At 43.9% G+C, this 13,305-nt stretch overlaps 1 protein-coding gene across 1 annotated transcript in view; it reads right to left on the bottom strand.

The window, feature by feature from the left end:
- Window positions 1-628: 628 nt before the first annotated feature.
- Window positions 629-13,305, bottom strand: part of LOC109898449 (harmonin) — a 44,119-nt gene continuing 31,442 nt past the window's right edge. The window contains exons 15-20 of the mRNA XM_031833097.1: window positions 6,948-6,980; window positions 6,140-6,193; window positions 5,458-5,557; window positions 4,815-4,924; window positions 4,292-4,347; window positions 629-1,757 (exon numbers count right to left, since the gene is read on the bottom strand). Of these exons, the coding sequence (XP_031688957.1) occupies window positions 1,745-1,757; window positions 4,292-4,347; window positions 4,815-4,924; window positions 5,458-5,557; window positions 6,140-6,193; window positions 6,948-6,980 (366 nt within the window). The 3' untranslated portion in view covers window positions 629-1,744. The remainder of the gene's footprint in view (window positions 1,758-4,291; window positions 4,348-4,814; window positions 4,925-5,457; window positions 5,558-6,139; window positions 6,194-6,947; window positions 6,981-13,305) is intronic.

The following is a 13,305-nucleotide window of genomic DNA, read 5'->3' as shown; positions in this document are numbered from 1 at the left end:
CCAGGAGCTGGCCACGGTACTGAAACCGCTTACCGTGGAGGAGGGAATGAGAGAGACCATTTCTGGGCCACCTTTGTCTTGAGCATGTGAGCCTTCGACAACTGTACACAAACCGGTCGATCCAATACATTCACACACAATGGTCTATAGACAGTCACGTATGCCACCACATTTGAAAATTAACTGAATGTCATTGCCTGAGCAGTGAGCATTGCTATTACATCATCGCCTTGTGTATTATAGCTCTAGGCATGCACTCCTAATTGAACTACTTAATTTGTAGACACATGCAATTGATAAATGAACAACCGATTTTACAAAGGCTACAATAATTAAGATGAATATTTTATGTGTTCCCGCAGTGTAAGTATGACATGACAAGTGGCCAAATGAATTACCAAACCATTAAGGGAGACCTTGCCAAGTACTATAAAATCAGACCAGGAGTGGACCACGACTGCCCCCTGTGGACGTTAATAATTTCACAGGAGTGCATTATTAGTGAGATTTAAGATATCCACTACAATATGTTAATGAATGCAATGAGAGAGAAATTAAACTAACTAATGCATTAGAATTCTAGCATTATAAACTGTCTGAATCGTCTAAGTCAAGAAAATCTCATCAGTCAAAGTCAACAAATTCCTTTATTGATTCTGAGCGTTGATTTCAGAGGAAGGACATTGATTACATCACAGTGTGCCTGCCTACCTGCTGGGTCTCGGGGTCTACTTCTGATTACCCATTGTAACGGAATGATAATATCAAACACCTTTAATTGGGGACTTAGGGGTGTTATTTCAACGAGAGCCAAGGGCTTGTTTTGGCATACTAGAAGGCTATAAAAATAAAATAACTGCATATATACACAGTATAAGCTTGAAGTCATTGACTGGGTAAACCACGGGCATTGTGATGCCGAAACGTTGGTGGTTAACACAATAAATGACTGGGTGCGTATATATGTAGTGTGTGCCTCTGTATTTATTTTCTATAAGCCTACAGTTTACTCGCCATTAGTCTCTACGAACATGTTTGGGTGTTTGGCAGCTCATGCTTTGATCTATGGCATACTAGAAGCTCATTGAGATGCACTAAGCATTTAATTAGACTTTCAGCATTGCCAGCTCCACTTGGGAAAGAACAATACAGGCCTGTTGACACTCGGGCTCTTCGGAGGTTTTCACCACTGGATTGACTCAAAACTCAATAAGATACACTTCCTTTGCTGTGGTGTACTAATATGAGAAGAAGGGGGGTTACCAGAGACATGTATTTACAGAGTTGGGCCACATTTTATAATGTTGAAATAATGTTCTAATTGTAGACATTCAGTTACACAGCATCGTTTAAATATTGCCCATATTTAACATGGCTGCCATAGAATTTTGTAGTGCCATGTAAATGCATAATAATGCAGTAACCTCAATGTCTCAACTCTCTACATATATGGCTCTGGGGATTATGTACCCCAGATTCATATTATTATATACATCAGAAGTATCAGAAGTATCTGTACTGGGATCTAAATGAAACTCAACAGAGGATGAAGTTCATAGACAGTTTACAGGTAGCACATCACAGTGTGGTTCTGGTTGAACAGACTTGTTTTCCGTAATGATCAGCATTGCATTTGAAACAGTTTGATGCAGGGATTTGATTGTGACGATAGAAGAATGTCAGAGATAATGAGACGGGTGGTTGGTGGATATGGCTTGTTTGGCAGGCTGGGTGATGAAGTGACTCAGAAGAACGTCCTACAGAAAGACAGAAACAGGTGAATTACTTGGATGTCATCCGTTGAGGAGCCGTAAAACATGTCTTTAGTCACAAGTAGGAGCAAGTTAGAAATAACACCACATGCAGATGTGTGGAGAAACCCTATAGGTCTGTGTTCTCCAAAATGAACTGATTGAATCCACTGGTGGATTCCATTGGACTCTATTTGAGCCATGAATTGTGACCAGAAAGATTTCTTTCAGCTAGATAGTTCACAATTTGGTTGGTACATGGGAACATTCCAAAAAAGCATTTGGTGGGTCACAGCACCAGAACAGTTGGGACAGCTTGGGGACCACCACTATAGTGTCACCTTATTCCTTTTGTTTGGTCTTTATTTAGTATGGTCAGGGCGTGAATTGGGGTGGGCCGTCTATGTCTATGTTAGTTTTTCTATATTTTCTATTTCTGTGTTTGGCCTGATATGGTTCTCAATCAGAGGCAGCTGTCTATCGTTGTCCCTGATTGAGAACCATATTTAGGTAGCCTGTTTTCCTTTGTGTTTTGTGGTTGGTTATTTTCAGTCTTTGTGTGTCTGCACCAGATAGAACTGTTTCAGTTGTCACTTTGTTGTTTAGCATTTTTGAAGTGTTCAGTTTCCTATTAAAAAGATGAACACTAACCACGCTGCGTTTTGGTCCTCTCCTTCTTCCACCGACGACAACCCTTACAGAACCACCCACCAAGAAAGGACCAAGCAGCGTGGTAACAGGCAGCAGCAGCAGGAGAGGCAGCGATACCCGGAGAAATGGACTTGGGAGGAGATTCTGGACAGCAAAGGACCCTGGACTCAGCCAGGGAAATATCGCCGTCCCAAAGCAGAGCCTTACGCATGGTCCCCGGTTCGCCAGCACAGCCCAGTGGGGGCTATTCCACCTCACCGCACTCGCCTGGCTACGGGGAGCATTCAACCAGGTAAGGTTGGGCAGGCTTGGTGCTCAAGAGCTCCAGTGCGCCTGCACGGTCTGGTCTATCCGGTGCCACCTCCACACACCAACCCTCCGGTGGCAGCCCCCCGCACCAGGCTGTCTCTCTGTCTTTTCCCTACAGGTGCTCCCGTCTGTCCTGAGCCGCCAGAGTCTCCCGTCTGTCCTGAGCCGCCAGAGTCTCCCGTCTGTCCTGAGCCGCCAGAGTCTCCCGTCTGTCCTGAGCCGCCAGAGTCTCCCGTCTGTCCTGAGCCGCCAGAGTCTCCCGTCTGTCCTGAGCCGCCAGAGTCTCCCGTCTGTCCTGAGCCGCCAGAGTCTCCCGTCTGTCCTGAGCCGCCAGAGTCTCCCGTCTGTCCTGAGCCGCCAGAGTCTCCCGTCTGTCCTGAGCCGCCAGAGTCTCCCGTCTGTCCTGAGCCGCCAGAGTCTCCCGTCTGTCCTGAGCCGCCAGAGTCTCCCGTCTGTCCTGAGCCGCCAGAGTCTCCCGTCTGTCCTGAGCCGCCAGAGTCTCCCGTCTGTCCTGAGCCGCCAGAGTCTCCCGTCTGTCCTGAGCCGCCAGAGTCTCCCGTCTGCCAGCCAGCCAGGAGCTGCCAGAGCCGCCAGCCAGCCAGGAGCTGCCAGAGCCGCCAGCCAGCCAGGAGCTGCCAGAGCCGCCAGCCAGCCAGGAGCTGCCAGAGCCGCCAGCCAGCCAGGAGCTGCCAGAGCCGTCAGCCAGCCAGGAGCTGCCAGAGCCGTCAGCCAGCCAGGAGCTGCCAGAATCTCTCTCCTGTCCGGAGCGGCCAGAGCCGCTCCTCCATCCAGTGGCGCTCTCTACTATGATCTTCAGCCCGGGGCCCACTACGAGGGTCCCCGCTCCAGAGGCTCCACCTAAGTGGGCCAAGACTGAGGTAGAGCGGGGTCCACGACCCGCACCGCCGCCGTGAAAAAGGCCCACCCGGACCCTCCCCTTTTGATTAGGTTTTGTGGCCGGAGTCCGCACATTTGTGGGGGGGTACTGTCACGCCCTGATCTGAGTTTTTTGTTTTCTCTATATATTTTGGTTAGGTCAGGGTGTGAAATGGGTGATGCATGTGTTTTTGTACTGTCTAGGGGTTTTGTAGGTTTATGGGGTTTACCATCTAGGTGTTTATGTATGTCTATGGTTGCCTAGATTGGTTCTCAATTAGAGGCAGCTGTTTATCGTCGTCTCTGGTTGGGAACCATATTTAGCCAGCCATCTTCTTTGGGTATTTCGTTGGTTATTGTCTATGTGATGTTGCATGTTTGCACTCAGTATTTATAGCGGTCACGTTCGTTTTGATATTTCTGTTTGTTTAGTGTACTTCCTGTTTGTTTTCATCTGTCATTAAAAGGATGTATTCACATCACATTCATGGTCTCCTCACTACGACGATCGTGACACATAGATTGTACTATATGTTGAGTTGATGGAGAGATTGTACTATATGTTGAGTTGATGGAAAGATTGTACTATATGTTGAGTTGATGGAGAGATTGTACTATATGTTGAGTTGATGGAGAGATTGTACTATATGTTGAGTTGATGGAGAGATTGTACTATATGTTGAGTTGATGGCAAATGTACTTACACCTCATCTTCGTATTCTTTTGGAGGTGACACTGCTATCACCAGCTCAAACCAATCCTAAAGACACAGACATATAAAGAAATGAAAAATCACGTTTGGCTCATATAACATCTTCCTAAAACTGTGACATGTCTATCCCTCTTCCATACAGTATTTCTATGGTTACAAAATTTCACAAAGGACCTATTGGTAAAATTGATTCCACCCCTCCTGTCTCTTCTCCACCCCACACTTCCCCTCTCCTCTCTTCACTATTAAACCAACTGGTCTGAGTGTGAACGTTTTGATTACGGCTGGCCTTTATAACCATATCAATAAAACTCATGTACAGCAACAAATGACCTTCAGTACAAATGATCAGGGTAGTACCAAACAATACAGCATCAATATGATACATGTCTGTTTATTGAGAATAGTCATGAGCGTAAGCTGCCTAACTCATCGATTAGGCTGTGAGAAATACCCGACAGTATTTCTGATCTTAGATATTGCTGTCAGAGTTGCTGTAAAAGAGACAGTAGTACCCCTCCACTGTTCCAGGCCAAGTTTAGAGAGTTCTCTCCTTCTGTCAGTGAGGAGTCAGTCAGGACCTTCCCATTCACAGCCATCACCTCATCTCCTGGTACTATCCCACCTGGGGAGACACACAGGCACACAGGCACACACACACACAGGCACACACACACACACACACACAGTCAGGACAAACTCATTCATTGCTGTCTGCATTTTTGTTTTACAAACCACAACCTTAGTGCTGCCTATGTAGATTGAATTTTTGCTTTGGAACCAGATCCCACTCAATAGCCTGGGATTAGTTTCTACTATAACGTCTCCAAGAGGATATGAAATGAGTCAGCCTGATGAATACCAGACTGAAAGATTGGGTATAATAAACCTCATTGCTATTCTGAAATCATACACAAAACAACATTACAACTTTATTGTTAACAACAGAGCGTAAGGAAAGAGATTCTTGTTTGTCAGGTTCTTTATATGAAGCCAAAATCAATCAAGTGTTGAAACACAAAATAATTTGTCTATGTACACCAACAACAAAGAATAGCTAAAAGTAGTATTGATGTGTTGCATTTCGAATAGAATGCTTTAACATATACAAATGGGGTTGCTTTCTTATGGAATTCGTTATGACATTTATGGACTCACCATGTTTGTCTACTGAGCATCCATCATAAATGGCAGATACCACTAGCTTTCCCAGAGGGGAGTCTACACCCCCCTCCACAGCCAGATCAAGTGGTCCAACCTAAGGTAAGAGAGATCAAATTAAATCAAATTGTATTTGCCACATGCGCCGAATAAAACAGGCCTTATTAAAGTGAAATGCTTACTTATAAGCCCTTAACCAACAATGCAGTTTTAAGAAGAAAAAAAATAGGGGAAAAAGTGTGACCATCTGACCACTTCCTTATTGAGCGAGTCACAGGTGCTTCCTGCTTTAGGTTTTGCTTGTAAGCAGGAATCAGGAGGATAAAATTATTGTCAGATTGGCCAAATGGAGGGCGAGGGAGAGCTTTGTACGAGTCTCTGTGTGTGGAGTAAAGGTGGTCTGGATTTTTTTCCCTCTGGTTGCACATGTGACATGCTGGTAGACATTGGAATTACATGTAATCCATTAATTACATACAATTTAAAGATTTAGATGCATTGTCATCATCCTCCTGAACGTCTGTATGAGGCAATAAAGGAATGGTTCTGCAGGGCAAGATTAGCTGTATGTTCCCCGAAGTAAAATGTGTTTGGATCCTTCTTTCCTTCATGAAAAGCTTAGCAACCTGGGAAGTATAGTCATACCTGGACAGTTCATCCTGAGGCGGGTTCTGATTACCTTTTTGATTCTCAGCTGTCTCACGTCTCGTCCAGCTATCTGCTCTGAGGAGAACTGTTAACACAGCCAGAGAGCAGGGTGGTTACATCACAACACTGGATCACAGTGAATAGACATGTACACTCTTAGATAAAAATGGGTTCCAAAAGGATTCTTTGGCAGTGCCCATAGAACCCTCCTTATTGAAAAGGTTATCCTATGGGGACAGCCGAAGAACCCTTTTAGGTTCTATATACTGTAGCACCTTTTTTTCTAAGATTGTATAGATGGTACAATCTATACATTATATCTTCATGACATATGGCTTTAGATGTAGAAAACTGCTTCCCTGAGGTGCATTTACTTTTTCAAAGAAAGATGACAACAAAAGAGATGTTCCACTGAGGTTTCCAGGAAGGCTATAACACAGACTGGCTGTAACAGTGACTCAATGAGGATCTATGGTTACCGAGAAGGCATGGCTCACATTGGATGGAGACTGACATTTGCACACAGCTTTATAGTCAAAGACATGATTCACAGATCTTCAAAGGCACGTCTTCTGTTTGGTCTCTTGGTAACGATATTATTGGCATCCCACTGGGCACACAGTGGTTGAATCAAGTGGTTGAACCAACAATGAAATGACGTTGAACCAACGTGGAATAGACGTTGAATTGATGTCTGTGCCCAGTGGGATATGAATGATCTACTTCTTCAAAGAGATGTATTTGCATATGGTTGGTTCTACACCTGTATACATGACGTGATCCTATATGTCTAATAGTCTGGCATATATATATACAGGCTCAGCTCAGGCATACAGTACCATGGAGAGGGGATCAAAGTCTTCCACATATTTCTGAAAGACAAACAACATATGATTAGACCAGGGTTTCTTACGGACCTAAAGTTGGCCCTGAGGATGTGAGAGGTGGGTCCCGATTTATGAGTAAACATTTATAATCACACACTGTTTCTATTTATTTTGGGTTGTTCGAGGACAGTACATTTTTCATTTGGGTCTCGAGCTGAAAAAGCTTAAGAGCCTCTGGATTAGATAGTTCACCGTGTCATTTCTGCATTGAGGTTTAGCACCACTAGGAAAAATGGTTGAGCAATAGGCCTGCAATATAGCCTTATATCACCCTGGAATCAACTGATTTATTGCTCTAGTCCATACAAAGGATTTGGATCATTCTGACATTTTACACAATCTGTGATGTAAACTGAAAAGGCAATTCTTTCTTTTGTTAGTTTACAACATTGTAAAACTTCTTCATAAGAGCAACACAAACCCAGATCAATGTAGCGTACCATTTATCATTATGTATCTAAATGACTTTTGCATGTAATCAGGCCCTAGCAGAGAATGAGTGTGCTGAGTGTTGAAGAGCTAGATTTCTTTTGACAACCACTTCTATGTCTTTAAATGTACTTTAAATTGATTAATTTAATAATATGAGAAAAACCAAGCTTGTGGATCCATTTTCCATATCTTTCCATCTCGAGCTTTGTAAAATAAAGGTCTATGCGACTGTAGCGATAAGAACGTCAGTATGAATATCAGCTAACTATATATTCAACTCTTTAAATAAAATTGTTGCTTGAAAAACCAATGTTTTATTGCTAAAACCAAAACATTTCAGCGTTTCAATGCAATGGTTGTAACTACAGTGGCTTGCGAAAGTATTCACCCCCTTGGCATTTTTCCTATTTTGTTGCCTTACAACCTGGAATTAAAATGGATTTTGGGGGGGGTTGTATCATTGGATATACACAACTTGCCTAACACTTTGAAGATGCTAAATATTTTTTATTGTGAAACAAACAAGAAATAAGACACAAAAAAAACATAAAACTTGTGAGTGCATAACCATTCACCCCCCCCCCCCTAAAGTCAATACTTTGTAGAGCCACCTTTGGCAGCAATTACAGTTACAAGTCTCTTGGGGTATGTCTCTAAAAGCTTGGCACATCTAACCACTGGGATTGTTGCCCATTCTTCAAGGCAAAACTGCTACAACTCCTTCAAGTTGGATGGGTTCCGCTGGTGTACAGCAATCTTTAAGTCATACCACAGATTCTCAATTGGATTGAGGTCTGGGCTTTGACTAGGCCATTCCAATACATTTAAATGTTTCTCCTTAAACCACTCGAGTGTTGCTTTAGCAGTATGCTTACCGTCATTGTCCTGCTGGAAGGTGAACCTTCGTCCCTGTCTCAAATCTCTGGAAGACTGAAACAGGTTTCCCTCAAGCATTTCCCTGTATTTAGCGCCATTCCTTCAATTCTGACCAGTTTCCCAGTCCCTGCCAATGAAAAACATCTCCACAACATGATGCTGCCACCACCATGCTTCACTGCGGGGATGGTGTTCTCGGGGTGATGAAATGTTTTGGGTTTGCTCCTGACGTAGCATTTTCCTTGATGGCCAAAAATCTCAATTTTAGTCTCATCTGACCAGAGTACCTTCTTTTGGGGAGTCTCCCACATGCCTTTTGGTGAACACCAAGTGTGTTTGTTCTTTTTTTTCTTTAAGCAATGGCTTTTTTCTGGCCACTCTTCCTTAAAGCACAACTCTGTGGAGTGTACGGCTTAAAGTGGTCCTATGGACAGATACTCCAATCTCTGCTGTGGAGCTTTGCAGCTCCTTCAATGTTATCTTTGGTCTCCTTGTTGTATCTCTGATTAATGCACTCCTTGCCTGGTCTGTGAGTTTTGGTGGGCGGCCCTCTCTTGGCAGGTTTGTTGTGGTGCCATATTCTTTCCTTTTTAAAATAATGGATTTAATGGTGCTCCGTGGGATGTTTTGGATCTTTTTTTATAACTCAACCTTTATCTGTACTTCTCCACAACTTTGTCCCTGACCTGTTTGGAGAGCTCCTTGGTCTTCATAGTGCCGCTTGCTTGGTGGTGCCCCTTGCTTAGTGGTGTTGCAGACACTGGGGCCTTTCAGAACAGGTGTATAAATACTGAGATCATGTGACACTTAGATTGCACACAGGTGGACTTTACTTAAGTAATGATGTGACATCTGAAGGTAAGTGGTTGCACCAGATCTTATGTAGGGGCTTCATAGCAAAGGGGTGAATACATAAGCACGCACCACTTTTTTATTTTTTTGAATTTTTTTAAACAATAAATTTTTTTCATTTAACTTCACCAGTTTGGACTATTTTGTGTATGTCCATTACATGAAATCCAAATAATAATCTATTTAATTACAGGTTGTAATGAAACAAAATAGGAAAAACACAAAGGGGTGAATGCTTTTGCAAGGTACTGTATAAAACATTGATTTTTGAAGCAAATTTCCATTGTTACTGAAAATCAGTTTTTCTGTTTCTTCCACTGTTCAATCACTGTTGTTTGAAAAAGTGAGATAGCGACTGCATTTCTAATTTTCACTTCAAAACATCTCAAAAGGAGTTGAAAATAAAAAACAAAACAGGCTTGTTCAATCTGCCTTTCACGTGTCTCTGCCTGCTAATATCACATTCACAGTGTGACATCTAAAGGCTTATCTTTCTCCTCTAGGACAGGCCTCATTGACACACACACACGCACATACACACACAAAAGCACAGACACCGTCATCTGTGACCATCAAAATCTGAGGGTCACAGCTCGTCATTCTGCATTCATGGACAAAGGAGGAATAAAAAGTGTCTCTATAAAAGCATTGCTTTCTGAATGAACGTTGATTGAATCTGACTGAGTAAGATGACATTATGAGTACAAGCCTATTCATTGCAATGACATTGACGTATTTTGAATATAATCATAACACAATAATAATTCAGTGAGTGCTTACATTTGTCCTATTTCACACATGTACAAGTGTGAATTGGTAAATCGTTTTCTTGCATATCCCACCACTCCTGAGAACCCTTAGAGAGCGGGGTCAGAGCCTGGGAACAGCCATTATTGACGGCGACCCTGGAACAATTAGTTAAGTTCCTTGCTCATGGACACATCAACAGATTTTTGAAAGCATCACAAGAACAAAAGACCCTCTGAGGTACGAGGCTGCATCACGAATTGCCTATAGTGCACCACTTTCCACCAGATACAGTATAGTGCAGAATATACAGAGTACCAATTGAGATTTCCACAGAGTTTGTTATGACAGATCTGGAAGTGTAGGGAATGAATTTAAGAACAAGGACTGTAAAATCAAAGTTGGTTTTAACAATAACTATGATCTGTAGGGTTGTGTAAAAACATGGAGCTCTTTCTTCATAGAGCAGAGAAGTTTTTTGTGTTCCCAATCTCATTTTGTATCAAATACTAAAAAGGCCTTGACAGCAGGACAATGCACTGTCAGATAACATGAGATCAACCTGGACACTAAAAGAAGACGTACACCCACATAATGTACACCATTCAGCATCCACACCATCCGCATATCGACACAGAGACAAAGGAATGCCCAATACATGTGCACTCCACAGTCATTAGTTGAGTTATCGAACGTGCGACTACAAGGAACTAGTGCATCAAACAAAGAGGACAGATTGAGAACCAGAGAAGTAAAGGAGGCAGTCACTACACGCATCACTCCGGTGAAGAAAGAGGGATTGATTTAGTTAGGAAAGAGGAAGGGGAAACAGCCACTAAACTACTAATAACCACTCAGAGCAGAGGAGAGGAGAGTCAAAGGAGAAGAGAGTCAGAGGGGAAGGTGGTGATGGGTATGGATTACTTGTCTCTTGTTGTTGGACCTAAAGGAGGTGTTATACGTCACCATCCGTTTCAGCATCTCCAGCGGCTGTAGCACAGGAACCAGATGTCATTCAGAAGAGGCACTAAGCTTCTTCTTTTTCTCTCTCCCTCTCTGCATCTTAGGGTTAAGTACTCGTTTACTGACAAGTTCTGTTGATAAACTGCAAAGACTATAATAGTCTCTGTGGATTCACCCTTGACAACATGGATAATATATGAAGACTCGATCCTCCCTTGGTTTTTCTGGATGGTGGTGACCAGTGGAAGCTGCTGAGGAGAGGACAGCTCATAGCAATGGCTGGAACAGAGTAAATGGAATCGCATCAATGGAAACCATGTGTTTGATGTTTTTGATATCATTCCAGCCATTACCACGAGCCCGTCCTCCACAATTAAGGTGCCACCAACCTCCTGTGGTGCTGACATATGGTAAATGACCAGCGGGAGCAGAGTGCTATCTCCATAGTCATGCAATCAAACAGGGTGTCAGGAAGAGAGGAAGGGACATTAGCGTAGCCTCACTATTATCTCCAGAACAGAAACCTTTCATGAATTGGAAAAAACTGCTATATTTTCCCATTAACGAACATACAATTATTTAACTTCAGAAGCTATTTCGAATACATTGTCTTTGTCCTATAGTCATACCACATTCAGGGGAGTTACAATCAAAAACATGATATTCCTGTGTTTTATATATATTTCCACACTGAGACTGGAATAATATTGTACAATTGTGAAAATGATAAATGACCTCTTCAAACAGTATCTTAAATACGCTGTACACTAACCATCCTTGTCTTGTACAGCAGAGAAACCAGAAAAACATATTGAACAAACAAGCACCCCGACTAGGGACAGTGACAACCAACTAGCTCCCCGACTAGGGACAGTAACAACCAACTAGCACCCCAACTAGGGACAGTCACAACCAACTAGCTCCCTGACTAGGGACAGTCACAACCAACTAGCTCCCTGACTAGGGACAGTGACAACCAACAAGCACCCCGGCTAGGGATAGTGATAACCAACTAGCTCCCTGACTAGGGACAGTCACAACCAACCTGACTAGGGACAGTCACAACCAACTAGCTCCCTGACTAGGGACAGTCACAACCAACTAGCTCCCTGACTAGGGACAGTCACAACCAACAAGCACCCTGACTAGGGACAGTCACAACCAACTAGCTCCCTGACTAGGGACAGTCACAACCAACTAGCTCCCTGACTAGGGACAGTCACAACCAACTAGCTCCCTGACTAGGGACAGTCACAACCAACTAGCTCCCTGACTAGGGACAGTGACAACCAACTAGCTCCCTGACTAGGGACAGTGACAACCAACTAGCACCCCGACTAGGGACAGTCACAACCAACTAGCTCCCTGACTAGGGACAGTCACAACCAACTAGCTCCCTGACTAGGGACAGTCACAACCAACTAGCTCCCTGACTAGGGACAGTCACAACCAACTAGCTCCCTGACTAGGGACAGTCACAACCAACTAGCTCCCTGACTAGGGACAGTCACAACCAACTAGCTCCCTGACTAGGGACAGTCACAACCAACTAGCTCCCTGACTAGGGACAGTCACAACCAACTAGCTCCCTGACTAGTGACAGTCACAACCAACTAGCTCCCTGACTAGTGACAGTCACAACCAACTAGCTCCCTGACTAGTGACAGTCACAACCAACAAGCACCCTGACTAGGGACAGTCACAACCAACTAGCTCCCTGACTAGGGACAGTCACAACCAACTAGCTCCCTGACTAGGGACAGTCACAACCAACAAGCACCCCGACTAGGGACAGTCACAACCAACTAGCTCCCTGACTAGGGACAGTGACAACCAACTAGCACCCCGGCTAGGGACAGTGACAACCAACTAGCACCCCGGCTAGGGACAGTGACAACCAACTAGCACCCCGGCTAGGGACAGTGACAACCAACTAGCACCCCGGCTAGGGACAGTGACAACCAACTAGCACCCCGGCTAGGGACAGTGACAACAAACTAGCACCCCAACTAGGGACAGTGACAACAAACTAGCACCCCGACAAGGGACAGTGACAGGAGAACATAGCAAGCGTCCACAAAGGGATTGAGTGTTTTTAGGGAGAGCTAAAGAGGGGGGTTAGGAGTCTGTTTTTCTTAGCATGGGGTAGGTCGATGGGACTGGCTTTGAGGTAACAAAGCCAGTCTAGGAGCGGGCTAGGAGCTATTTGTTATTGGGAACATCCATTCAGCAGCAAATATGACAGCAAGCAATGGGGTTAGAGTGGTCTACAGTGAGAAGCAGGATTCTACTGCTGAATCCCAGAACAAACAGCTCATGATGAAACCAGCGACATCAGAGCTTTAACCCTGTGATTTAACCCTATGTATATCTATGTTTAACCCTGTAAGGTTAGAGCCCTGGGGATGTTCTAGAACTGTGAAGAAAGTTGTGTGGTTTC

This window comes from Oncorhynchus kisutch, linkage group LG10 (genome assembly GCF_002021735.2).
Source record: "Oncorhynchus kisutch isolate 150728-3 linkage group LG10, Okis_V2, whole genome shotgun sequence".
NCBI lineage: Eukaryota > Metazoa > Chordata > Actinopteri > Salmoniformes > Salmonidae > Oncorhynchus > Oncorhynchus kisutch.
Note: the sequence above shows the minus strand (reverse complement) of the source record. Positions and strands in the feature narration are given on the sequence as shown.